Source organism: Akanthomyces muscarius, chromosome 2, assembly GCF_028009165.1.
Source record: "Akanthomyces muscarius strain Ve6 chromosome 2, whole genome shotgun sequence".
In the NCBI taxonomy this organism is placed as follows: domain Eukaryota; kingdom Fungi; phylum Ascomycota; class Sordariomycetes; order Hypocreales; family Cordycipitaceae; genus Akanthomyces; species Akanthomyces muscarius.
The window spans coordinates 4,516,573-4,542,876 of record NC_079242.1 but is presented as its reverse complement, the minus strand read 5'-3'; the positions used below and the strand labels follow the sequence as shown (position 1 = coordinate 4,542,876).

At 55.3% G+C, this 26,304-nt stretch overlaps 10 protein-coding genes across 11 annotated transcripts; 7 read left to right on the top strand and 3 right to left on the bottom strand.

The window, feature by feature from the left end:
- Positions 1 to 761: 761 nt before the first annotated feature.
- LMH87_004635 (uncharacterized protein) lies at positions 762 to 1,673 on the top strand (the record flags this gene model as incomplete). Its single annotated transcript, XM_056195885.1, has 1 exon — positions 762 to 1,673. The coding sequence occupies one exon, from the start codon at positions 762 to 764 to the stop codon at positions 1,671 to 1,673; it is 912 nt and encodes a 303-aa protein (XP_056049470.1).
- A 1,836-nt stretch (positions 1,674 to 3,509) lies between these two features.
- LMH87_004634 (uncharacterized protein) lies at positions 3,510 to 5,218 on the top strand (the record flags this gene model as incomplete). Its single annotated transcript, XM_056195884.1, has 4 exons — positions 3,510 to 3,608; positions 3,685 to 4,376; positions 4,440 to 4,692; positions 4,931 to 5,218. The coding sequence occupies 4 exons, from the start codon at positions 3,510 to 3,512 to the stop codon at positions 5,216 to 5,218; spliced, it is 1,332 nt and encodes a 443-aa protein (XP_056049469.1).
- Positions 5,219 to 8,472: 3,254 nt separating this feature from the next.
- On the bottom strand, positions 8,473 to 8,751 carry LMH87_004633 (uncharacterized protein; the record flags this gene model as incomplete). The annotated part of the gene is made up of 2 exons (XM_056195883.1): positions 8,473 to 8,508; positions 8,566 to 8,751. The coding sequence occupies 2 exons, from the start codon at positions 8,749 to 8,751 to the stop codon at positions 8,473 to 8,475; spliced, it is 222 nt and encodes a 73-aa protein (XP_056049468.1).
- A 2,381-nt stretch (positions 8,752 to 11,132) lies between these two features.
- Positions 11,133 to 12,074, top strand: LMH87_004632 (uncharacterized protein; the record flags this gene model as incomplete). Its single annotated transcript, XM_056195882.1, has 1 exon — positions 11,133 to 12,074. The coding sequence occupies one exon, from the start codon at positions 11,133 to 11,135 to the stop codon at positions 12,072 to 12,074; it is 942 nt and encodes a 313-aa protein (XP_056049467.1).
- A 1,539-nt stretch (positions 12,075 to 13,613) lies between these two features.
- LMH87_004631 (uncharacterized protein) lies at positions 13,614 to 15,188 on the top strand (the record flags this gene model as incomplete). Its single annotated transcript, XM_056195881.1, has 2 exons — positions 13,614 to 14,068; positions 14,129 to 15,188. The coding sequence occupies 2 exons, from the start codon at positions 13,614 to 13,616 to the stop codon at positions 15,186 to 15,188; spliced, it is 1,515 nt and encodes a 504-aa protein (XP_056049466.1).
- Positions 15,189 to 15,586: 398 nt separating this feature from the next.
- LMH87_004630 (uncharacterized protein) lies at positions 15,587 to 16,378 on the bottom strand (the record flags this gene model as incomplete). Its single annotated transcript, XM_056195880.1, has 1 exon — positions 15,587 to 16,378. The coding sequence occupies one exon, from the start codon at positions 16,376 to 16,378 to the stop codon at positions 15,587 to 15,589; it is 792 nt and encodes a 263-aa protein (XP_056049465.1).
- Positions 16,379 to 16,706: 328 nt separating this feature from the next.
- Positions 16,707 to 17,501, top strand: LMH87_004629 (uncharacterized protein; the record flags this gene model as incomplete). The annotated part of the gene is made up of 2 exons (XM_056195879.1): positions 16,707 to 16,869; positions 16,933 to 17,501. 2 exons carry the CDS (start codon positions 16,707 to 16,709, stop codon positions 17,499 to 17,501), a joined length of 732 nt encoding a protein of 243 aa, XP_056049464.1.
- Positions 17,502 to 18,011: 510 nt separating this feature from the next.
- LMH87_004628 (uncharacterized protein) lies at positions 18,012 to 19,802 on the top strand (the record flags this gene model as incomplete). Its single annotated transcript, XM_056195878.1, has 4 exons — positions 18,012 to 18,623; positions 18,669 to 19,079; positions 19,134 to 19,673; positions 19,731 to 19,802. 4 exons carry the CDS (start codon positions 18,012 to 18,014, stop codon positions 19,800 to 19,802), a joined length of 1,635 nt encoding a protein of 544 aa, XP_056049463.1.
- Positions 19,803 to 23,207: 3,405 nt separating this feature from the next.
- On the top strand, positions 23,208 to 24,713 carry LMH87_004627 (uncharacterized protein; the record flags this gene model as incomplete). Its single annotated transcript, XM_056195876.1, has 1 exon — positions 23,208 to 24,713. One exon carries the CDS (start codon positions 23,208 to 23,210, stop codon positions 24,711 to 24,713), a length of 1,506 nt encoding a protein of 501 aa, XP_056049462.1.
- Positions 24,714 to 24,819: 106 nt separating this feature from the next.
- LMH87_004626 (uncharacterized protein) lies at positions 24,820 to 26,126 on the bottom strand (the record flags this gene model as incomplete). 2 transcript variants are annotated; one of them, XM_056195875.1, is made up of 4 exons in its annotated part: positions 24,820 to 24,855; positions 24,913 to 24,964; positions 25,027 to 25,031; positions 25,083 to 26,126. In XM_056195875.1, 4 exons carry the CDS (start codon positions 26,124 to 26,126, stop codon positions 24,820 to 24,822), a joined length of 1,137 nt encoding a protein of 378 aa, XP_056049461.1. The 2 variants fall into 2 exon arrangements, with proteins under 2 accessions (XP_056049461.1, XP_056049460.1); XM_056195874.1 differs by lacking the exon at positions 25,027 to 25,031 and adding an exon at positions 25,032 to 25,050 and having other exon boundaries at positions 25,112 to 26,126.
- Between the last annotated feature and the right edge of the window lie 178 nt (positions 26,127 to 26,304).

The window sequence follows — 26,304 nt, the reverse complement described above, 5'->3', positions numbered from 1 at the left end:
GCTGGATCTCCGAATGCCCACCTGCGCAGGGCACCGACCACAATGGCACGCACAGGCGTCTGCTTGTCTCACAGGACAGGGACGATATCTATTTTACTGTCTGTACTTTCTCCGACGAGTACATCCGATACATTCGCCGGGAAATGAGTCAAACTCAGATGATAGCAAGTCGGAAAAACAAAAGCGGATTCATGACAATGAAACGCCAAGGCCCGTACAAGTTGGGTGATCCAACCATGATGCGTTCGGTTTCGAAGATTATCCTCGCATTCTGTCTTCAAGGGAGTCTTGATTAGGTAGCCTAGTTTGCCGTCGCTGGCTTCGAGGACGCTCGGTTAGACATTTTTGCTTTTGTTAGTTGACCAATGGTCAATAATCTTTGCTGTTTCTGGACTCGATTTGATCACCTACCTACGCAGGTGAGGGGGGTGTGATCTGACACGGCTATTGACGACTTTAGAGAGACGAGATACAAAAATGAATCTGTTAGACTGGATACCTTATGCCAGAAAAGAAAACGTGTCATAGATAATATGTACTAGGCAAAACACTGCTGTACTGTACTGCTCCACCAGCTAAATTTTAGCCCACCCTGGGTGGCACCTGGCAACCGCAACATTGCCCTTGCCAACACCCAGCAAGCCACCCTGCAACCGATAAGGTAGCCGAGGGAACTTCCGCTACATGTGAAGTAGAGCGCGGCAGGCCGTTTAAGAGGCTGCGCAAAAATTCCAGGGCAAGCCATCGCTACTGCGTGAGGCATGGGGCGCGACAATTACGGCGACGGCGATAGCCGAAGGCGGCGCGACCACAACGACGATGACAGACGAGGCGATGGTAAAGAACATAGGTCACGGCGGAGGTCACTTGGTGACGAGGATGCCGATAGACGTCGCCATAGGTCGCGCGAGCGACGCAGGTCGAGGACGCCAGAGTCCGCCAGCAGGTCTGGCCGCGATTCCCACAGCAGCCGGCAGCGCGACAGGAGCCGCAACCGAGAGAGGCGGCACCGACGCACCGACGATGATAGAAAGCACTCATCACGTCGCTACAAGGATGGCGACCGCGACGATGAGAGGTCAATGGAGAAGAAGAGCAGAGCCAGCCCCATTCAGCGAAGCGGCCCTCTCCCATCGCAGGAAGCCTCATTTGCGGTGACACAAGGCGAAGAACCCGAGAAGCCCAAGGAGAAGGCAAACTTTGGCAACACGGGGCTTTTAGCAGCGGCTTCCAACTCGGTGACGCAAGCGGACGGCTCTACTGTGACCCTCAAGTATCACGAGCCTTCCGAGGCGCGCAAACCGTCGCCACGGGACCAGTGGAAGCTCTACATCTTCAAGGGCGACGACATTGTGGACACGGTCGACCTGAGCTCGCGGAGCTGCTGGCTGATCGGCCGGGAAATGTCCGTCGTCGACCTGGCCGCCGAGCACCCCAGCATCAGCAAGCAGCACGCCGTCATCCAGTTTCGCTACACGGAGCGGCGCAACGAGTTTGGCGATAAGATTGGCAAGGTCAAGCCGTATCTGATTGACCTCGAGAGCGCCAACGGCACCATGCTCAACAGCGGAAGGATACAGGACAGCCGTTACCTCGAGCTCAGGGACAAGGACATGGTGCAGTTTGGGCAGAGCACGCGCGAGTATGTCGTCATGCTGGCGCCTCGAGCGTAGCATTGGCAGCCAATCCACATGCAAAGCATAAAATCGACGGGCCATCTGCGATGGAAATCTGCAATGCAGTCAAACGATGGGACGTTGGTCCTACTGGATCGGTTCCTGACAGCCAGAGTCTCAATGCCCGGCTTCGGCGCGCCAAGCGCCGGAATTTGGACCAGCAATTACGGACTTTGATAGCGCCTAAAATCGCCAACTCGCTACAGTTACTAGCACGTGAAGGAAGGCTAGAGAATTAAACACGGATGTTTTCGCTGGCGGTCACGTAGCACCATGGCGATGCGTGCGTCAACCGGTGGCGCAGGCCATAGCAAGCGACAACAACAAAAGCCTGTAACGTGAGCAGTTCGTTAGCAACCATCAATAGCATTGCCACATTGCGCATTCACACTCGATATTGGGTAACAGGCACAAGGACTTGAGAGTTTGCTGCCACATCATCTCGACACTTAGAGTTTAACCTGGTGAAACATGTGGACAGCCAATGACGACGCTAGGCAAGACTCATCGCAACCCTTTCAAGGTACACTCAACTTTGTCCTGATCACGAGTGGGGCCTTTTCTTTTTTCTCTCAGTTACTGAGTATACCATGGCCTGCCTTCACGACTGAGGTGCAACTCTATTGGGTACTTGTGAACTGCGACACGTCCGGCCAATGACGACGCACAAGACGTGTGCTGTTGTGAACCGGTGCGGCATGACAGTGTATAGCTCTTCAAAAATATATTCTGCCGATGCCTTTTAGAAAAAGTCTATGGATAGCATAAATCACTTGTCGGATGTTATTTTTTTCACAAGTCAACCTCTTCATCGCCAACATGACCCAAGCTTGGGGCGCAGGCATTGTTGCCTGTGCCGCGTTACAACCATGCTACTCGCGCCGTGACGTGTTGTGTCCTCTCATGTAAAAGCTTTTCTCGCTTTATTTTACCTGAAGAATCTTTCAAATGGCCGTTTTCTTTTCTCTCAGGCAAGGCTTCGATTTGCACATGCCAGAGCATAGTGTCAGTCACCGTCCGCCTGCCGCCCGACATCCGGCTGAAAGCAGATCTACCGACCAGTTTGCAAGACGGAATTAGGCCGCTCATCCATAGGCTTCCCGGGGGGTGATGTAGCTGGGAATGACTAAGGCCGCATCGCATTTGCCAGCCGGCAAGGCGAAGCGTTGACTAGCAGCCCTGCCACTCTTGGCTCCCTTAGGATGCACGCACCAAGTGCTCGCCAGCAGTGACTCCAGGAGTCATCTGTTCTGGCGTCCGGGTTTGTCAGGCAGGCTCCATCTTGACTGAAACTCTCTGTCCAGGGTCTAGCAGCCGTTTGCAGTGGAATGACCACCTATGTTAGTGCACGGCTGTCGTCAACCCTCTCCCTCCTCCCCTACCCCCCGTGATGCCGCCGGCCTGCCGCTCCTTACGGCCAGGCTCTCGCACGCCCTACGATCTTTAAACTTCCATGGATCGATCGGGGCGTGGTTGTGCTGGCCCTGTCACAACGTTGCGAGTGCCTGTGAAGGCAACGCATGCCCACAGCCACTCGCCGCCGCCCGAGGCTGTCTTAACGCAGGCAAGCTGCGAGACAGGTGACGGGAGGCCGATGACCGTGACTTGCAGGTTATAAAGACACTTTGGAACCCCGACTTCATTCTCAATTTCTTTCTTGCCTCACATCGACCCATCAGATCATCCCGACTCGCACTGACCAAATAAGATCAAGACATTAGAATCAGCTTGACCACTCTTGCAGCTGACATCGAGTGTTTCACCTCGACGCCATCGTCGATTTCGACTCCTTTTGCTCATTAATCACCTCCGTACGACAAATCACACATAATCATGTCGGTCGCTTCCGACGCCTCTACCTTCATGGCTTCTTCCACCCTCAAGACATCCTCCACCCTCAAGACATCCTCCACCCTTAAGACACAGACCATGGTAAGTCCCGTCGCCCATCGAACCCGCTCGGCGATATCCGTTAGCACGCCAGCCACTAACACGCACACCACAACAGGCCACTGAGGACCGCAACATTTCCCGCTACGAGACGACGGCCGTCTACACACACCCCGACGCCGAGGTCGACATTGTGCTCGTCCACGGCCTCAACGGCCGTCCCGACAGCACCTGGACGGCCGCCAACGGCACCTTTTGGCCGACCGACCTGCTCCCGGCGTCGCTGCGCGGCGTGCCCGCCAACGTGCTCGTCTACGGCTACAACGCCGACGTCTACTCGCGGCACAACAACCGCAGCGCCAGCGACAACTTCATCCACCAGCACGCCCAGACGCTCGTGACCAGCCTGACGCTCTTCCGCCGCGGCGAGGGCCGCGCGCAGAAGCCCATCATCTGGGTCGCGCACTCGCTCGGCGGCATCCTCGTCAAGCGCGCGCTGCTCTACTCCAACGACCTGCGCGCCGCGCACCACGACGACTACCGCTCCATCTTCGTGTCGACCTATGGCATCGTCTTCCTCGGCACGCCGCACGCGGGCGCCGACGCCGCATCCTGGGGCTGCGTCCTGCAGGCCATGAGCGACGCGGTCCTGCCGCGCAAGTTCTTCGAGTCGGAGAGCGTGCTGCTCAAGACGCTGAAAAAGGACAACGAGACGCTCGCCAACATCAACAACCACTTTCTGGACATTTACCAGCGCTTCCGCATCCACATGGTGCACGAGAACCACAAGACGGACATTAAAGGCACAAAGTAAGTAGTCCCACAACCACAAGAAGAAGCAGGACAAAACTAACCGCAATCTTTTCAATCTAGAGTCCTCATTGTCGACTCCAACTCGGCCAGCCCGCAGCTCCCCGGCGTCACCTACTACGGCGTCGAGGCGTCGCACTCGAAAATGTGCAAGTTTGACTCGCCCAGCGCGCCCGGCTTCCGCGCCGTCTCGACCGACATCCGGCAGTGGGTGGTCGACGCACCGGCGCTCGTCCAGCGCCGCTGGGCCGCAGAGGAGCACGAGCGCACCGCGCGCTTCCAGAGCGAGTTTACCGAGCGCATGGCCTCGCCCTTTGTAAGTCAGCACGAAGCTGCCTCTTCTGCCTCCTCCTCCCGCCGCCCCAGTCCGGCGCCGCCGTACTCTGCCGCGCCTGTGACACCACCCACCTACGAGTGGGTGTCGTCGCAGCCGCCGCAGTATACTCCAGCCCCGATGCCTGCCTCTGCGCCCCCTGCCCAGTGCGTCTCTCGCTGCCGCCGCTGCTGCTGCTGTCACGGGGCTAACGCGGGGTCTTCTTCTCCCTCCTCTCTAGATGAGCACGTCGCCGCCGTTGTTCGTGGCTTCTCCGCCGCCGCCTCGCTCGCCTGCCTCGCCGTCGAGGCCGTCGTCGTCGGTGTCGCTGGCCTCGCTGCCGCCACCGTACGCGGCGCTGCTTCGTCGCGACGACGAAGCCGCTGCCCCGACGCCGCCGCCGCCACCTCGTCGAGCGAGCGACATGGCGATTCGCTTCTCCCGCAGTATGTTTGAGAAGGCGCTGCAGGACGGCATGCTCATGATCAGCCGGGATGATGTGAGCATGCAGCCCCGAAGGTCAATCTAAACAGGTTTTTCTTCCCTTCTTCTACTTTTGCTGCTGCCAAAACAGCAGTAATCATTCCAACTCTAGACACAATGGGAGCCTTTCGCGGGGCAAAAACATTTGACTTGGTCTCAGCGTTTTAGTTTTGCTGCAGCGTTCTTTTTTCTTCCTTTTCTCTCTTTTTGTTGTTGTCTTGGCATTTCTTTATGGGTCAGAATCTGGCGCTCATCTCTACCAGCAGGACTATTACTATGATCTTTAATACAACTGCCATCCTAATCAGCTTTTGCGAACCTCGGACTTGTGAACTGTCGTGAAATGACTTGGAGCACCTTCGGCCCGGAGAAGGAGATTATACAGCTTTTGGCCGCTCTGCTAATGCACCTGTGCTACCACGGATGAGGAGTTGGGAGTCTACGTCAGGCAGTAGGCCAGGTCACCCACGAAACTGTGGCTTCACTGGAGCCCTGGCCTCAGAGCTCGAGGATATAGCAACCAAAGCTGAAGCAGAGGGCCAATGGCAGCAACGTAGCCTTCCCCGGACGAGCGTGAGCTTTTGGGTGGTTTTCGAGGGCCATGCACTCCAAACTCGGTCTCGACGGTCGATGACTCCAGTTTTCGATATTCATGGATTGACATTATTGCATTACCACTTAATTACACCGTTTCATTGTTTCGCAGAGTAGCATGCGAAATTTCTCAGTTAGTTACGGAGGGGAGTCGGTGAAGGGCTAGAGCACTGTGTCGATCATCAACCGAGACGTCGTTCGGCGACTCGCTGCCTATTATGGGTAATATTCCGTGTTAATAAACTCCATTGCTCATTCCTACCCATTCCTTCAAACTTGGGATGGCAACTGGTGACCGACGAGCTCGCGTTCAAGCCGCCGGGGTGACAGGGGGCTACGGCGGCCTCAACAAGGGGGGTTTACCGAGCAATCGAGTCTCTTGGCATTACATTTCGAACGAGAAGAGGGGGATCACCACATATTTCAGCCACTTGCAGACACCGCTTGTTGGTGTTTGTCCGTCTTTGCGGCGCATGCTGAGCCGACTAGTGGCATGTGGAGAGACGAGCATCCGTACCAATATCAAGAGATGTATCCTCAGCCCTCTCCTCGTTCGAGAAAGAAGGAAAAAATGTCTAATATTTCAAAGGAAAAAATGTCGAATCTTTGACACATGTCTCGGCACCTGCTATTCGTTATGTAGGGTTGAAAGTCGTGATTCACTTGCCCGGCAACAACCGACGGTCTGATGAATTATTGGCTACTTAATGCGGCAGCGAAGGAACTGATTTACGGCTGCTGCAAGTGACAGATGCAAGAGACATATCCCATGTGGGACCCTCCAGGCCTCTGTTTTTAGTTTCATGCTGGTCAATTTTTCTGTTTCTCATCATTGCACCATATTCGGGCGGTGCTTGGCTACTCTGCACGAAGTCACCCTCGGCTGCACCTGAGTGCAGGGATATGGTGGTTCCTCGCTCCACAACGTGTCTCACGTTGTCAGGCCGCCAACAGAGCCGGCTGGGCATTGCGTACTGGCAAACTGGTGGTGAGAATTGACGGGCGGCTGGGATTGCTGTGGGATGCCAAGAGAGGGAGGGGCAGAAAGGGGACCTCTTCCAATGACTTTGCTGGTTTTCGTCTCGTACTGCTGTGACGTAGTATCTGCCGGCATGAAAATTGCGCCGTGTTAATTATTCTTTACGCGGGAGGGATGGCCTAAGCTGCAAGTCGAAGCAAAGAGGCGTCATGGCTGTTAGGAGGGTTTGGGTTCGGTGCATTGGGCTTTGCGAAGTCGATAGTCTCGGTTGATATCCAAGGCTGGGTACATTGACGTAGTCAGCTGAAGAGAATTCTTGACGGCAGCATGGAATACAAGCCGTCATTGGTTTAGGGCCTAGGCGGTAATCAGCTGTATCCTTTTCGACCAGTTGGGGATAAGGATTAGTGTAGGACTTGCAAAGCCAGCAGCTAGAATCGCAAGCAAGGGAAGTGTCCAGTGAGGTGCATATCCCTCCTGCGCGTGTTTGAACGAAACTCGAGCGCCTGCCATTTTGGGATATTACGGAGAGGGCTCAGTGCTGGGGACGAGCAACTGGTGGGGACGATAGGTTGTTGCCAGGCAGTTGAAGAAGCTCAGGCCTGCTGGTCACGATAATTCGCATGTTGCCCCCTTGCGACAAGCTTTTTGGCTTCCCCGTCCGAAACTCGACAGATTCGAGCAATACGGCCGTCATCACGAATATATCTGGGTCAAAATGCATGGGGTTTATGCCGATACCGTTGCAGTCATCTGTCTCCATGATCGTAGCGGCCCATTTTAATCGTTGAAAGTCACGATAATACTGGTAGCTGCAAAGGTCAGGCGACGACGTTAGACCTTCCACTACCCGACAGGTCACTGCCAGAGCACATGGCAGAGTCCAAAAAAAAAATCCCCGAAAGTGATCTTTGTATAACCTTCACTAGATCTTGTTTGGACGATCAGGGACCTTGTGGCTTTTGGTCGCACGCAACAGTGGGATGTAAGGAGCAAAGCGCGGATGAACAGGAAGCACTCGACCTAGCAAGCGTTGCACGACATATTCAGTAGTTTAGCTAGATGCCGTACAAATTTCCTTTGGCCGGCGACGTCGACGTAGCGGCAAAGACCCATCGCCGATGTGAAGTCTCCCGACTGATGGCTGCGCAGCGACAGAGAAAAAGAGGCCGAGCTAGCTGCTGCAACTCCACATGATGCCGTGGGATGTAACAATTGTAACGCACTAGATGCAGTTCAATAAATGTATCATGTACAGGCTCCATTCTGACGTAGTTGGCATGAGACGTGGCTCCGTTGGTGAGGCTATGTGGATGCCATTGATAGCATCCTAGTCAGCCGTAATGATAAGGCCAAAGGGTGAAAACTGATGGAGGGTTAGAACGAGGAAAAGACGGAACAGCAGCATGGCGCGAAATGGCAAAGTTGGAGATCTTTATCAAATGCGGATGAACGTGCGCATCAACGGGATGAACGTGGCATTTCCGATGCGCCGTCAGTTGAGCCGGGATGCTTTAAGTTGTAGCAGGGTCATGATTGGCCGAGAGGCGTTGGAGGCTGATGTGATTCGCGTTACTTGATTCTATTGGCGCATTGTACCAGCAGCTCTGCATTGTCTTGTTGACCGCCCTTGCGCCCATCAGCCATCAGACTGGAGGCATCTGCGCTGTTTGGCACATGCTGTGCAACCGTCCGTATCAGGCCGGTTGGCTTGGGCGCAGAATGCACTAAGGGCAGCGCGCACAGTATCGAATCGCGACGATCTTGTACCACTTTAGCCGATGTTGATAGTTTGACTTTGCATTCCCGCCAGAACTGACATCGGCGTGCTTGGGCGGGATCCGCGTACACCGTGGCAGCTGTTGTTGGCAGACAGGAGGCTCTGGCGGGGATAGTCGTCGGTATTGTGCGGCGGGCATAATGGAGGGGCTAGCGAGACGCAGCGCAACCCTCCACCGTTCGGCGTGCTGCAATGCAGCGTTTTTCCGTGCCGTGGACGGGTACATATTTTGGGTTTTCGGCCCAGAGGTGCATCTGCAGTGAACGAGTTGACGTCACTGCCTCCGTAGCGGTATCCATCTGTCGTTTCTTGAGGCTCCAGTTGTGCCCCATCGAGGTGTCCACGGTGTCATAGCGTGGGAACGAGAGGGTACCGGCAGCCCTGCGACGGCACGGCGGCCTGCCAGAATGGCTTCAAAACGCTAATAAAGACGCAGTCAGAGGCGGCGGAAGAGGTGGTGGATCTTGGCGTCTTGGCGTTTTGACAGCAAGTGCGGAAGCGAGAGGCTGGTGTGTTGCTGCGTGAGGTTGCAGCGGCGCGGGCGTGCAGGGAGAGGCTGCATGGGCGCTGGTGGTTGCGGTGCGTGCCGATACCCTGCCCTGCTGCTGCTGCTGCTGCTGCTTCTGCCTGTTCCGCAGCGAGGCAGACTGCGCGGCGGTTGCTTGTTCGGTACGGATACGGCTTAGGCAAACGTCTCGATGGAACGGACGGGGTCAAAACAGCTTGTGCATTGCCGTGTTTGCGTGCGTGTCAAGCTGTGAGGGAAATTGGCTACGTGGATACCAATGCGTCATGAGCGTGATTATTGCAGTTGCGGAGCGAGCAAGACTCGAGAAAAAGGGTTGTTGAGTAGATAGTGCGATGCTATACGAGATGGGTGCAGACTGATGATTCAGAATAGATAGCGTCGGGTTGGGCGATGATTAGATATGGTAATGGGGAAACGGACTGGTGAGAGAAGCCAGGATGGCGTTTGCTGCTTGTTGGCCGTCGCCAGCAAAGCATCTGACGGGACGGGCGAAGGCTGTTGGGCGCTCGGTTTCAAACGGTGGCTGAAGACCGTGGTGGCTGCCCGAGGGTCCAACGTAGATTAATTAGCTACAGGGGACCTACAGGGGGCTTGCAGGGGATATAGTGCTGTGGGCGGGCAGTGTCGCTGGACCGGTTTGACGGGCGCACCGCTACCTACAGGGCCGAGGTATCATCTACAGTGGCGTCTTCAGCGGCGCCGAAAGCGAGCACCAGGCTGCGGATGGGTGCAGCACGCACCGCACCTAAAAACAGCGCATTGTTTGACTGGTAAGTGCAGGGGCCGCACGCGTTATCAAGCCTCAAGGTACATTGTTTGTTTGAGCGAAACGGATACGTACGCTGAACCAGCGGAGATTGGTGAGGTAGTCCTGAAACAAGCCATCTGGTCCATGATTGGAGAGTTGCTGCGCAAAACAGTGCTGCGCCGCTCAAAATAACTCACAAAAAGACCAGACATGCAAAAGTATCATGCCATAAATTCAGCAGATAACCACGGGTACGTACCGCTCGCAGTCACCGACAAGGGGCGGCCTCCTCTTGGTCCACTCGGTTTAAAACTCTGAGCCGACCGTCTGTCTCGTCGTCGGCCACCGCCATTAGCATGTGGCCCCTCCAAAGCCGCGCCGTCCGTCGCGGCCACAGTTAAAAATTCTGCGTCTTTGTTTTGCCTTTTCCTGCCGTCGAGGTCCCTCGGCATTCACGCCCGTTCAGGTTCAGCGCCAGTCTCCTCCCTTGTCGCTCGGTGTGGATCAGATATGGATCTCGTTGGGATCGTGCCGGAAGCCTCGCCGCCACTCACAGCGCCGCGCCGCCACATGGTACCTGTCGGCCGCTCCACCGCAGACGTCATTGCGCCTGTGTCCGGCTCCAGTCCGGCTCTACCACGACAGAAAAATCATTCTAGCGCCAGCCCGCCCACCGGAACCTGTGTGTGCTGTACCAGTACCAGTACGCTCGCCCACCACCGCCGTCACACTGCGTCGACATGTATCTTTCAGCCCATCCCTTGCCACCCCTGTCGCTGCATGCTGCTAAAAAAGAATAATCTCGAGAAAAACACTGGGGCACAAGATAAAATGCCGCAGCTGCGTTATCGCCAAAAGGCCTCGCTCACCAGCAAACTCGCCCAGTCCCACCCCGTTCCTGACCCAATAAAAAAATTCAAAAACAAAAAAAAAATCTCTTGTCGCTATTCATGCTCGAGCTTGTCTGAATTCGACAGGCCAACCGTGCTGCTACTGTGGTATCAGGCTCCGCAGTTGATGCTCCGTAATGACGCCTGTGTAAATGGCGGGACCGATAACATGTACTCGGTATCGATGCTGAGGCTGGCATCTGTACTTTGTTGACAGAGATGGCTTTTCTGAAACCGAGCCTCTTTCGAGATTCCTCCTCTCTTTCATCTATATAAGACGGTTTCCCTTCTCCTGCAATCCACTTTCGATCGATCCATCATTCTCATCAACCGGCACTAACTTACACACATCTCCTCCATCTTCACTCTTCTATAAGACTCTCAGCGTCTTTCCACCTTCACTCTTCCAAACCTCACTAAAAGCCCAAAACTCTCCCACAATGGCTCCCGTCGCTATCACCCCCGAGGCCTCCCCCGAGCGCCCTATGGTCGTCAAGAAGGTCGACGGCCCCAACCGCTCCAAGTCGAGCTCCGTCTCCTCTTCCCACTCCGTCCACTCCGTTAAGCTGAACGACGGCAACACCATCCCCACCGTCGCCCTTGGTGTCTACAAGGCTCCCAACGGTCAGGAGACTGAGGACGCCGTCACTGCCGCCCTTGACGCCGGGTACCGCCACATTGACTCGGCCGCCCGTTACGCCAACGAGGAGGCTTGCGGCCGTGCCATCCGCCGCTGGCTCGAGAAGACCGGCACCCCCCGTGAGGAGGTCTTCATCTGCTCCAAGCTCTGGGATGCCGACCACGGCTACGAGGCCACCTTCAACGCCCTCTGCTCCTCCCTCGCCAAGTTCGGTCTCGAGTACCTTGACCTCTACCTGATCCACTCCCCCGCCGACGACGAGGAGAAGCGCCTCGAGTCGTGGCGCGCTCTCGAGACCGCCCAGCGTCTGGGCAAGGTCAAGTCCATTGGTGTCTCCAACTTTGGTGCCGCTCACATCGAGAACCTGATCGAGAATGCCACCGTCGTTCCCGCTGTCAACCAGGTCGAGGTTCACCCCTTCTGCCAGCGCCAGGCTCTGGTCGACCTCTGCGACAAGCACGGCATCAAGATTGAGGCCTACTCTCCCTTGGCCCGCGGCAACAAGCTCGAGGACCCCACTATTGGCCAGATTGCCGAGAAGTATGGCAAGACCCCTGCCCAGATCCTTCTCAACTGGAACGCTGCTCGCGGCAACGTTGTCCTCCCCAAGTCTCTGACTGCCCACCGCATCAAGAGCAACTTCGAGTCTTTCGACTTCAAGCTCTCTGCCGAGGATGTCGCTACCATTGACGCTCTCGAGTCCAACTACGTCACTGGCTCCATGCACAAGTCCGAGGACTAAGTGCGCAACACAACCTTAGCCTTTTCATTTGTCTTTTTGAGGACAATCCTTGGACAGGTTCCTCGGATACGATACCACCTCTTCATTCTACGACCATGAGACTAGCCACAACCCTGCGAAGCACCACATTGGCTGCAGGGATAGTCTAGTGGATATTACGAGCATATAGCTCTGGCTCAACCAGATTAGAAACTGCATAGATTGGGTAGCTGGCGTTTTTCTTTATTTATCCAGTCCTCGATTGAGGATGTATTCTTCAGACAGAAATTGAACATTTCAAAATCACCATCTTTGTTTTCCTACTGTGAATGTTTCATGTGAAAATGCAGGGCGAAATTGACTTGAGTTGCTACAGGATTAAATTTGAAGCTCACAGCGCGTGACCAGGCTAAAACGACCAGATGTATTTGCGGCAGAGGCTTATTCGCATTGGAACTATGCAGCGAGCATCAATCCGAAAATAGGGCAGGGTGGCGAAACGGCGTCCAAGTCATCGTCTAATTCACCAGATGTCGTTGAACTGATCGACTGCCCTATATGCATGCTCGTCAGACAGAGTTCCCTGCTGGGTAAGCGTCATGCATGCGCAACGGCTGTGGGGGTGGTTCCGGCTGTAAAAAAAGATCGTGAGATCTGGGCTCGGGTGGTTGCAGGTCCCACTGCACCTTGACAAAGAAAAATCTGGGGCTTTGGTCACGCAGATAGCGACTCCGTTTAAAAAGGTCCAGGCCTCTGATAGACCGCCATGGCGTGAGGGGTCCCCGTTTTGCCGCTGCAGAGAGGAAATAAGATGTCAGAAATTAAAGGCAGGGTACGGGGAACGTGTAATAAATGTAGCTGTTATTTTTTCGATGTGCCGCCCCCGGATTATGCAGCTTGGGTGTGTGTGCCTGACATGCGTGCGTCTGCCATCACCACCACCACCACCCACGCCGTGCTGCCCAGCTTGCCAGCTTGCCAACCAATCAACCAAGCAAACACCAACCACACCTTATTACTCACGCCCGCCTACACCACACAGGCTGATTACCAGCAAAACAACACCAAAATGTGGCGCGTGCGAAACTGCCTCGTTGGTCAGATGCGCTCGCTAGCTTGCGTCGATGCACCCCAGGTGACCACACTCAGCCTTGCGCGCTGATCACCCGCTGTTCGTAAGCAGACGAGATCGACCGAGGAATGCTGCCATTGCTGGCATCGCTCTGCCAGAACACGCCCGTCGAAGAGGCGACAGAGCAACGTCGGGCTTGTCATGGCTGACCGCTGCGGAGCCGCCCGTGCGCTTGCGAGCCATCTCGTTTGTCACATTCTGGGCAGGAGCCTTTGTTTGAGGTTGCGCTGCGGCCCGAAGCTGCCCTGGCTGAGAATGCCCATGACGGAGGCAACGTAATTGGGGGCGGCGCCAAGCCAAGTCTTGGAATCTCGAGCTCACCCCCTCCCTCTCAGCCTTGGCCACTGTCGCCTTGACTTTCTTTCCTATATCCTCAGCATCGATTCTGTCCGCATACTAAATTGCGACCGGCCAAAGACCTGCCCGCCATGGACGCCGCGACAGACTTTTACCGGTCGCAGGTCGGCGGCACCGGCGTCATCAACTACAGCTATACCGATTTTCCCTGGCGTCTGTTGCTCAAAGACGTGTACTACTTTTTTGTGTACTGCTGGGCGCTGCCCTGGATCGTCCTGCCGCTCACCCCAGCCGACTCGGGCGCGCTGGACGAGCTGTACCCCAGCTGGGCCAACTTGTGGTGCCTCACCGTCCATGCGCTTCTTATTTTTCTGCAGCTCTTCTTTATCCTCGGCCTGTTTGTTGCTGTGCTGTTTCCAGTATGGCTCGGCGCGGCCTTTGTCGGCGGCTGCCTGTTTCTCAACTGGCTACTTTGTCTCCTTCTGAACGGCAAAGGTATGACCTTTCACTCGGACGAAAAATATGCCAAAGCGCTGCCGGAGCATGAGCATGAGCAGTGGATTTTCTTAAATGGGGTTGCCGCAGGGTATGTACATATGCGACTGTTTCGAGAAGGAGCCGTTGGCTGACGGGGAATATCATCTAGAGAGCATTGGATGAAGAATAACCTAAATCGACTTGCCATCACCTTCGGTCGACCTATTCTTGGCGTGCACAACCGTACCTCCGGAATAATATTTGATGTTATCGAGTGCCTGATTCAACGCAATTTTTCCTACGCCACAAATGATGTTCGCGTGTGCTACAGGGTCGTAAGAGATGTGCTTTACGACCCGTCGAAAACAAAAGTCATCTTTGTTCTGCATTCGCAAGGTGGAATCGAGGGCGGCTTGGTGCTAGATTGGCTCTTGCAGGAGATGCCCCAAGATCTATTGTCCAAGTTGGAAGTTTACACGTTTGGCAACGCCGCGAATCACTTCAACAACCCCCATCGCCATGCCGAGTCGCAGGCTCTGACTATCAGCAAGCCACGGGAGGCTCTCGCCTCCATGGTGACGGAAACGAGTTTCTCGGGTATGCACGTCGATACCTTGATTGATACAAGCAACGGAAAGCACCCCTCGCTCGCGACGCAGTCCTCTAGCATGTCGACATCGTCGCGGAGCTGGAACGCGGCGCAAGACCGCGCCATCGGGTACATAGAGCATTTTGCGCATACGACAGACTTTGTTGCCCTGTGGGGAGTCTTGCATTTTGCGACAAACCGAATGGGCTCACCCCAGCTGCCAAGGTTCATGGGGCGTCTCTTCAGTCGGTCCACTAGTCGTGGTGGCCATCAATTCAACCAGCATTATATGGATGGCATGTTTCCACTGAAGAGGGACCCTAGTACTGGAGAATTTACTGGCGCAGCCGAGGAGAATGAATTCATGGAAGACATCATCAAGGTCGGGAAGGAGGGTGCCGCCATGGATAACACACGCGAAGCTTTTGACATAACATATATGGGCACTATGGGATTTGGAAGCGGCGATATTAACACACCCGTTGAGGTGCATGGTGCTCCTAACAAGAAGAAGTCGGTGCATGAGTACAAGGTCAAGGACGTTTGCCGCCTTTGGAGCTACAGAAACGGGCGCAGTCCACATGACACCACGTCGCCGACGAGTGCAGAAGCCATTATCGCGCGCACTTTCACTATTTAGCGCGATCTGGTTCCTCCGATGGGCACGCGAAAGTTGGTTGTTGATAAATTGAGTACAGTAGTTGATGCATTAGACCTGGTACATAAGTAGCATGCCATTATCAAGATTGCATATCGCCAATAGACGAGCAGTTTTTAACGAAGAATCCGATACCGGTCAGCTAAGTTTTGAACAAGTAGAGATTTCCTCGACAGGCGTTAAGAACACAGTGAGAGAATCCTACCGCCGAAGACGGAAATGTTGTACCAAGTCGGGTTTTCAGTGTGCATTTTATCAAAATCGTTGAACACTCGGTTCGTGGCTTCGCTATGCTACTTGAAGGCAAAACTCCAGAGTTCTCGGGACTGTTTTGTTGATTTACAGAATGGCCCATCCTGGCTTTCGCAGCGCTACGCGCATCACCTGCGACGAACCCCTCCCCCCTTCCACCGGAGCTTGGCCGCCCAGCCCGCCCACTGCTGCACCTCCTCGGCCTCGAGCAGCCGCTCGACCGTGTAGTAGTCGCGCGCGAGCTCCTCGTGGTTCTTGAAGTGGTGCACGAAGCGGTGGCACGCGCCGCAGAGCCAGGCCACGTTCTGCAGGTCCTCCCTGCGGTGCCACCCGCGCTTGACCACCTTGTCGTGGACGAAGCGCGGGATGAGGTGGTGGTACGACAGCGGGATCCACGACCGCTCGCAGATCTCGCAGGCGGAGGCGCGCGTCGCCTCGCTGCGCGTGGCGGGCGGCGCGGCCGTCAGCGTGGACAGGTACGCAGACAGGGCGGGCAGGATGAAGGCCTCGGCGGTGGGCGGGAGGGGGGAGGATGCGGTTGGGTCGGGCGAGATGAGGCTGTAGGTCCGGAGGGTTTCTGAGATGGAGAGCGGGAGGTTGAGCGACTCCAGGCTGTCCACTGTCAGTGGCAGGGAGAAGTCATCCTGGAGGCTTTGCGAGTCTCGCCATGAGCGGTGGTCTATCGACTGCAGCTCTTCGGGCAGGTTTTCGAATATTTCACGAGCGAGATAGTCGATGAAGTCGGCTAGCTCCTCGGCCTCCTCTTGCTGCGAGTTTGTCTGTGAAGGCGCATTGGCGGCGGCTGCTGCCTTGGACCGGCGTCGTCGTTTTGGCTCCGACTTGGTGTTTCTTTTCTCCAAAATCGTTGTGGAAAGGCAGTCTCTGAAAATGGCAAAATTCTCGTTTTCGGATTCTTCCATGGCTAAGAAAAGCTACCTCGCGATGATATCGGGTTAGCGGAGGTTCACCTGCGTGATTGGCTCTAAATATCTCCCGAGGACAATAGAGAGTAGCAGCCCCGCCAAGGGCGTCATTGATCTTTAAATACATCTCTCATCCAGGTCGTTAGAATCTCGTGGAATTTTCATCTCGGCATCTTCACAAAGACAACGGGTGAGTACGTTAATGATCTGCCTCCCGGGCGGCCTGTGACACTTTGCCGCCGGGAGCTGAACACCCCCGGGCGCTGTGCCTCCCCGGCTGACTCACAGTCCAGCACGAACCACAACGACAAACGGGAAAGAAAAAATGGCACAACCCGTGATTGCGTTTGATTTATACGGCACGCTCCTGTCAACGGAGTCGATAGCCACGGAGTTGGCCAAGCTTTATGGCGAGGAAAAGGCCAAGGCGTTGGCCGCGCGCGCCAGGACTCTGCAGCTAGAGTACACCTGGCGCTGCAACAGCATGAGTGAGTCGACGTGCCTTTAAAAAAACACATGTTTCAAACAATTCTGATAATTACGCTGGTTAGAAAAATACCAAAGCTTCAGCGATGTGACGCGCTGGTCTTTCCGCCATGCCACGGCGGAGCTGGGCGTGCACCTCGCCCCCGCCGACGAGGAGCTCGTCATGAATGCCTACAACGGCCTGGACAGCTTCCCCGATGCCAACGCCGGCCTCGATGTCCTCGCGGACGCAGATTCCGTGAGCGCGTACGTCTTCTCCAACGGCGACCCCGGCATGCTGGCCTCGTCCATGTCCACGTCGCCCGCGCTCGCCGCCAGCGCCCGCCACGTCTTGCCGCCAAACCGGGTCATCAGCGTCGAGCAGCTGCGCGTCTTCAAGCCGGACCCGAGCGTCTATGCGCATCTGCTAGAGGTTGCTGGTAAGAAGGACGATCCGGGGAGTGTATGGCTGGTGTCGTCGAACCCGTTTGATGTGTGTGGTGCGGTGGCATCGGGCTTGAAGAGCGCGTGGGTCGATCGCACGGGAAAAGGATGGCTTGACGGGCTTGCTAATGGGACGGGCGATAATCCGACCATTGTGGTCAAGGGCGTGGATGAGGCAGTGAAGGAGATACTGAAGGCTTCCCAGGCTTGATTTGACCTGGGCATCCAGTCCATGTTCAGGGTAGCTGCAACGTCGTAACGCGTGATTCGCGACAACAGGCTCGCCAAGGGATACATCGACAGAATCCCGGTAATTATTAATGAAGGGCACTATGCTATCCGTGATGATGAAATGTGCTTGTAGCTTCTGTTATGATTATGTACTGGGAAAGCATAAGTTCGGTTTCCTCATCAACATCCACCGCGAAAGTCACAAACACTCACCAGGATCTTACCGCAGAACTTGGACCACATCCCTTTCAAGATGCCAATACGTCGTAAGATATAAATCAGATTACAAATCACAAGCCTATGAATATTGAAATAACCAACTCGTTTTTTTTCTAAATATATTCCGCGCGATGTTGGTCGTGGCAGCACAGCCACGTGGGGCTTGGCATCACCGCCACATCTGCCGTTGCGTGTTACCTGGCGCGCTAGAAATTTACCACGATCAACAGCAGCCAACGAAACAGCGACACCCCAGACCGTGACCAGGAGCATGTGCGGCATACATGCTGCCATTTCTCAGAATACCACTGATCCGATATCTGTCACATTGGAGGCGTGTCTGCGCCGTCGAGGCCCCGATCATCTTGGTAGTCTGACCATCAACCTCTCGGACAATGATGCGCAGCTGTACGTCGCCTTGACATCAACGGTCCTGGCGCTTCGAGGCAATCATACAACAGCGCAGCCCCTTTTGGACCAGGACTTGGGGTCGGCACTGTGCTGGAATGGCGAGGCCTGGAGGATTCACGGCGAGCCTGTGAATGGCAATGATGGCGAGATTGTCTTGTCGAAACTGGCAGCGGCAAGTTTCCGCGGCCAGGAAGCTGTTCTTGAGACGCTACGCGCAATTGAAGGGCCGTTTGCTTTTGTGTTTGTGGACAAGCCAAACAGGACTTTGTATTACGGCCGCGACCGCCTGGGACGACGATCGCTTCTTGTAAAGCCCGACTCACCATTCCAGCTTTCCAGTATATCGGACGCGTCGTGTGCAGACTGGCTGGAGGTGGAGGCTGATGGATTCTACAGTATCTCACTGACCACCAGTAGTTTTGTTTCCACTGTAAAGCCAGTGCGGCACGACTGGGACAGCAATGCAGAGCTGGTAAGTGAGGCGACGAACTGTTTAGGAACCTTTCTGACAAGATAGATTTCGGCGCTTGGCACATTCAATGCGACCGTACCAGATGGGCCAAAGGCATCGGCAGCAAACTCAGAAGCTGTCGGTAGACTCAGGAGACATCTCTTTCAATCGCTGCAGTACCGTGTGCAAGGCGTGCCCGTACCTCCTGGAGCAACCGAGCTGCAGGCTCGCGTGGCTGTCCTCTTTTCCGGCGGGCTCGACTGCACTGTGCTATCCCGCCTTACGAATGAGCTGCTTCCAAAGGAGCAAGAAATTGATCTTTTGAATGTTGCCTTTGAAAACCCCCGAATCGCCGCGCAGCATAAAGGCATCGATGTTGAAAAGCTATATGAGATGTGCCCGGACCGCATAACTGGACGACAATCATTCGCAGAACTAGTGAAATGCTGTCCCGAAAGGAAATGGAGATTTGTAGCAGTGAGTACGCAGGCAACATTTGCGAGTCCTCACGATACTGACCAGTCCCTGCAGGTAAATGTACCCTATTCTGACACCATATCACATCGAAACACTGTAGTCGGCTTGATTTACCCCCACAACACAGAGATGGACCTTTCGATAGCCTTTGCGCTGTACTTTGCGGCGCGAAGCCAAGGTCTAGCACAGACCGGCATCGACACCGAGCCTGTACCGTATGCCACGACGGCCCGAGTTCTCCTTTCCGGGCTTGGCGCAGACGAACTGTTCGGCGGCTACTCGCGACACGGGATTGCCTTTCAAAGACAGGGCTACGAAGGATTGATCGAAGAACTCAAACTCGACGTCGGACGCCTTGGAAAGAGAAACCTTGGCCGTGATGACAGAGCCATGTCGCACTGGGGTCGGGAAGTTCGCTTCCCGTTTCTCGACGAGAGTTTGGTAAAATGGGCCATTGAGATACCAGTGTGGCAGAAATGCGATTTTGGAGACGACAAGGGTGGCGAGGGAGAGATCGAGCCTGCAAAGCGCATCTTGCGGCTCCTCGCCAGGGACCTTGGGCTACATGCTGTGGCGTCAGAGAAGAAGAGAGCGGTAAGTACAGAGGAATCGCGCATATCACTAACGAAGCTGACTTGCTGTTGTAACAAGATACAATTCGGCGCTCGGACGGCCAAGATGGAAAGTGGCCGAACAAAGGGAACAACGCTCATCGGTGCTTGAGGAGGTTGGACGCAGCCGGATTCCTGGGGCAAGTGCTCCGCACAGAAGGAAATTTGATACCCCTTGGCGGTGATGATACACACAGATACTTCCGAGCCGCGATGCAGACTTTTTGCTGACTCGAGTACGGCCAAATTGTGCGTTTGCTCCTTCAGCTAACCCTTTTGGATTCGTGCTCGTCGCATCATACTGGCACATGGCAATGACGTCGTAAAGGCAAGTCTGAGCCATAAAAACCATTACATACTTATTAGTAGGCATGAATGATCATTGACAACTGTCGCCGTCTTTTCCCTATTTTTTTCTCGTCCGTGTAAGGCTGACATCAGACTGGAACATGAACTAACGGATGAATGCCCAACGCAGTGTCTCCAGCGGTCAGCAGGTGCGCGGCCGCACAGTGAACGCCTCGAGAGTGAGACACGCAATTTCTTGGTCAAAATGTCTGCGACATTGGCGGAGCTCGTAGATGGCTTCTTCAAGTGTCTTGCCCTGCAAACCATTGTTTTCTCCTCTGGCTGGGGCGCCGGGGTCTGGTCGTCAGGGGGCGGGCACGACACCGCCGACGTGCCGGAGACTGCTCAGTCAAGCCAACGACAAAGACTGACCACAATTTTTTTTTGGAACCAAGTTCATTTCGCCCTTTTGAAGTCGCCTGCTGGTTAGGCAAGTGCAACATCTCCTTAATCGCGTACGTAATGACCGTCGGCCTTTTTCCCCTCTGTCCATCGAGGGGCTTGCCTGTTGACGGAGCAGGCCGAGCCGTGGCCATGCTGTGTTCCTCCGTCAGGGCGACCCCCGCCGCCACCGTCTGTGTGATGAGACATGCAGCAGCACTCCAAGACATTCAACAAGTGCTCGCCTCGTCGCCAGGGAAAAAAGAAAAATTGCGCATCGGAGACGCTCCACGTGGACCTGTTCTAGCCCTCTTGCCTCGAAGAAATCTCCGAGTGGCCGAGTCAGTAACAATTTGCGTTGACCATAGCGGCCAGCGTCGGTCGTGGACGGTGTAAACGTATTTACGGAAGACCATGTCAAAGATGTCTCGTGTATTCGTACTACGGAGCAATCCGTACTGTTGGTAAAAAACCAGTACGCCAGCTTAAACTCGACAGAAGGAAGATGTTGGTCTGTGGGCTCATGGTGGGACATCGTTGTATCCGTGAATGCGCAGGCTAGACAACGGCTCTGTAGTTGAGCGGCGAGATTACGAGCCAGCTCTCGTAGGCTGGTTTATTACGCTCGGCACCTACGTCTACGAGTACTGATAGCACATATGTATTCACGGCCATACCAGTAGACGGAGACCATCACCACACTACCCGCCAACGGCAGCCAAAGTTGCGATGCAGGGGCGTTGGCGGCTTGGACCATAAATAACGACAGGGGACCTCTTGCGGGGTTGGTGCCCGGGCCAGTGATTCTAGCTCTGATTTAAGCAGTGGCCATTCCGGAATTTACCAGCAAGGCATTTATTTGTTAGCTGCCTGTCAAGCTGCAGCGAGGGACCGAGCGTGCATGCACCCTTGCCCGGTGGCCTCTCGGCACACGGACGCCGCTTAAAGGGGTCAGGAAGCCCACTCCCGTCGGCCGAGTTGGTAAAGCCTGAGGGAACAAGCAGCAAGGCTCTGCCAAGAATGAATCTTGCCGTGATTCGCTCGGCGGGTTTGGCTTTTGGAGCGCCGAGTTTCAGAAACTTGGGATGCAGAAAGAACCGACTTGGGACGACCGGCATAGCAGTGTGCTGACCCATCGTGATGACAAGCACAGGATCCGCACGACTTGCCGATCTTCCAATATACTTAAATGATAACTTAGGCAAATCTTTCATTCTGTCATCTGCGCCCGCTCGATTTGACGGGGTTTATTTCCCCCTGGGTAAAATGCCGCATTGGCCGAAAAGAAATGACCCCCGGCTTCATTTGCATCTCCCGAGCTTTTCTAACAGGCTTCAATAAACCGCCGGGCGGGTCTGGGCTGTCACTTGGCCCAAGCTTTCCGGTCACGGTTCCGATGATACTACCAGTACGGAGTAGTAAGTTAACACGCCCAGAACGCTACGCTACTAGTAGTTGCCAAGTTGCTGCCCCCTGTCGAATGTCGCTGAACGTTGCAAGCTCTGGTGGCTCTCTCTTGAGAAAACTTGGCGCATCTTGGTACCTTGCATGAAAGGTGCGGGCGAATGCAAGCCTAAACAGGGGGGGCGGTCGCAAAAAGCAACGATCAGCCTTGGCACATCTTGGAATATTGATGGCAAAAGGATGATACACAACATCACCAGAACTCGGTAATAACTTGGCGGCAGTGGAGGCTAAAGTATCCCCATGTCTCTTTTTGCGAGTCACCGGCACGCCAGCGACCCGACCGCAACGGTGAGTACTGGTAATGGCAAGGCTGACGGGCGCTACATGTCCGTTCAGGCACCTAGCATCTCCGCAATGATTCAAATGAATAGTGACCGGTAATTTGCTGGGCAGAGGGGGATCGAGTGGCGATCTAGACTCGTTGAGCCGGCTCGCTGGTTTTGGCAAGGCTTGCCCATGTTGCCCATGTAAGCCAGCTGCATGAGAAAGCCACCAGGGCATATCGTGCAGAGAGTTCGCAGACAGTAAAATCTACATGTCCGAATTCAATCCTAGCCTAATGAAATCCATGTCAGAATAGCTTCTTATTCTTCTTTGCTATGCCATTGGATTTGCCGTCCAGTGTTTTTCAGAGCACGGTCCCTGTTCTCTTATTAGCAGCATCAGACAGTCTTGAGGTAGCATTGACCGTCCAAGTTTTTAGCCCCCGTTGGTGTATGTGGTCCATAATGCGCCAGTGTGCCTGACAAATTACTCGTTGTCCATGATATCGGGCATCTGGTCTCCCATCACACCCTTGCCATCTGTCGTCTGGCCCCTCCATTTGCCACCAGTCCCACGGGACAGCCCGCCCGAGCTCTCTCTCTCTGTCAACAGCACACAGACACCAACAGGCAGGTGACACTACCAACTAGTGGGAAAATTTCCCAAGTCCAATGCAATCGGGGGGCAGGAGGGGCAGACAGTTAGCGCCTCCCAAAGACGGCCACGATGCCGGGCAGTGTAATTTCAACACCACACCCCCAGTGCCCAGGTAGACGGGCAGCAGAGATCCCGGAAACCAGGTTGGCAGGAAAGCCCATGCAAGACAGGGGGCAAGGACAGGCAGATCCTGCTAACGATGCGGTAGAGGAAGATATATAAGTCGACCCCGACGGCCCTCGTATGAGACAGAAAAAAAAGAAGTTCTCTACGCTCCAGTCCGCTCCATCCTCTCGCAACTAGCCTTGTCTTTTTTCTGCCCAGATCACGCATTTTTTCAGTGTCGATCAGTCCTCTCGTTTAAATCCACATTCGTTTCAAACACAAACAAAAACTCACAATGCGTTTCTCTCTCGCTGTTCTCGGCCTCGCCGCCGCCGTCTCGGCCACCGCCGTCGACGCCAAGGTCGCCGCTGATGTTGACGCTCAGGTTGCTGCCGGTGCTGCTGCCGGGGCTGCTTCCGGTGCCAAGGTTGGCGCTGATGTGAACGCCAAGGTTGATGCCGGTGTCGACGCTGATGCCAAGGTCGGAGCCGATGTCAACGCCAAGGTTGCTGCTGGTGCCGCTGCTGGTGCCGCCGCTGGCGCCAAGGTCGGCGCTGGTGTCGACGCCAAGGTCGATGCTGATGTCGACGCCAAGGTCGGTGCCGGTGCTGCTGTTGGCGCTGGTGTCGGTGCCGGCGTTGGTGCCGGTGTTGGTGCTGGTGTCGGGGCTGGTGTCAAGTCTGGTGCCGGTATCAACGGTACCGATGCCGTCGGTGCCGGTGTTGACGCCAAGGTTGGTGTCGATGTTGATGCTAAGGTTGCTGCCGGCGCTGCCGCTGGTGCCGCTGCCGGCGCCAAGGTCGGTGCCAAGGTCGATGCCGACGTTGACGCCAAGATCGCCGCTGGTGCCAATGTTGGCGCCGGTGCCGGTGTTGGCGCTGCTGCCGGTGTTGGCGCTGCTGCCGGTGTCGATGCTGCCCTCAAGGCCGGCGCTGGTGCCAATGTTGCCGCCGGTGTTGGTGCCGGTGTCGCTGCCGGCCTCACCGCCGGCGCCGGCCTTCAGGTCGACGCCCACGTCAAGGCTGCCGTCGACGCCGCCGTCCACGGCTTCAGCTGCCCCCAGACCATGGCCTACTCCCCCTGGGCCAAGTCCTGCGGCTGCCTCCCCGGCCTGAACTGGGACGCGACCGCCGAGACCTGCACCGGCACGCCCATCACCGGCGCCTGGCCCGAGCCCTCCCTCGACGTCTTCGCCAGTGTGCACGTCGAGCTCTCCGCCTTCTGCGCCGCCAGCCCGACCCAGATCTGCATCTACGACGCCGTCCACGAGTACTGCCAGGCCGGCCTCGACACCATCACCTTTGTCGCCGACGCCAAGATTGCCGCCGAGATCAAGGCCCTCGGCGGTGCCGACATCGACGTCAACGCCAACATCTCCGCCGAGCTCAAGGCCGTCTCTGCCGGTCTCCACGGTCTGTACCTGGAGCACGCTGAGGACGCCGTCGCCATGTTCAACACCAAGGTCTACGGCCTGCACCTGCTCGACGTCGATGTCTCTGCGGATGTCCAGGTTGGCGGCGTTACCAAGACCGAGTCTGCCCTTTGCAAGCTTGGCCTCGGCTCGTGCCAGCGCGACTGCGTCTCCTTCAGCCAAAAGGGCTGCGCCAACCACATTGATGTTGGTGCCGAGGTCGGTGCCCAGATCACCGGCATGGTCGAAGGCCTCTGCATCCTGCCTTCGGTCATCCTCTGCTCCACCAAGGCCAAGGTCCTCGTGTCTGTCGCCGTGGAGCACCTGCTCTGCATCGTCGGCAACGTCGTGAAGACGGTCATGTCCACCTTTGACTGCCACTGCAAATAAACTCCAGGCTGTTAGGAAGTGCTATTTTTAATGCTTACTAGTCATGCATTGGCGATGAGGATTCGTTTTTATACTTTATATTTTCTGAAAACCGGCGGGACTTTGTTCATGTAATTGCAGCGTCACTTTGTTTCTTTTCTATCTACATAGGCTTAGTTTTATCTGCTCATAATGCCACCGAGGTTTGGATGCCAATTACCTGCGCTTGCTGTGACATGAGCTGCGAGTCTATTTTCAACTGGACACTGCTCCTGAATGAATCAAAATGACTGTTGATGAAGTCTAATGGGTATCAATAGTGTAAACAACGCACTCTACCTTTCATTATCCACAAGCGCTCAGCGCCGTCAAGTTACCGAGCACATCTACCATGAAATGGTTGAATGCCTCATCGTCACCCTCATCTGCCAAGTAGAGCGTATCCTCATCCTCCGGCGGTAGCATGGCATACAGCCCCTCTCCCGCCTTGCGCCACGTCGGAGGCAGCAGCTCCTCCTCCTCACTCTCTTCTTCCTGCACCACTACCGTCTTCCCGGCCGCTTCTGTCGTGGTGGTAGTGATCTTGACCACCTTTCTCACGCCATTGCGCTTCTGTCGCATTCTAGGGTTCAGCAACGTGTGTCCGTGTCGCGGCCGCTGATGCGCCCGAGCTCGGGCCTGTGCTGCCGCGAGCGCTACCGCCCTGGCAGCCTCCTTCTCACGAACCTTGGTTTCCCAATCCGGTGCATCAAAAAGTGGTAGCTTTGGATGCCGCTTGGAAACGGATACGAATAGGTCGACGAGTAGCTGCGGCTCCAGCTGATCGGCGAAAGAGAGGATGTTGAGGAGATCGGTCTTGGATTTGCCGTAAAAGTAACTTGTCAATGTAGACGCAGACGCTTCAGGTCCTGCAGGGAAGCCGACCAGTTCCGGCTTGGCTGGTAGCACACCATCAGGCAATGTGCCTAGCCACGCTTGTCTTTGCACGTCGATGGCTTCTTCTCTTGTGGGCTCCGCCGGCGCAACCGTGACAGCATCGTCTACTTCAATTGGTTTGTGTGGTGGCCGAAACGGTATAGACTCTTGCGCAAAGTTGACACCCGTCGTTTCGAAGCTGTCGTCATTTTTGTACACGTATTCCAGTTGTGCCGCCGAAAGAGACCGTGAAACGTCTCCGGGCAGTAGCAGCGTGAGCTCATCGACGGATGAATCGTTTGATTTGCTCGCGTCTAGCTGACCATCTGCGCTGATCTTGTGTTGCGTGGCACCATTGCCTTTGATGCGATTCAATATGCGGGCGGAAGTTTCGCTGAATTGTGGTAGGCGAGATTGTGGCGGCAATGTGCACTGGTTCTGGGCGCTAGGCTCGCACACAAAAGGATAAACCAGGAGCACATTGCTCGTCGGTGTCGCGTTCATGCCTTCAGGTTCCATTACGACGTAGAAGATGAGATATCTGTCGCGCAATTATGGTTTGTGAGGCGGGTGTCACGTCGGAATTGAAGCGAGTAGTCACGAGGCATCCGCTGGGTCAACTGAGGCCGCGCATCGCAAGTTCAATGAAATCGCAAGTTATGAACGAAATTACCATGAGATGCTCTTTCGCAGCAAT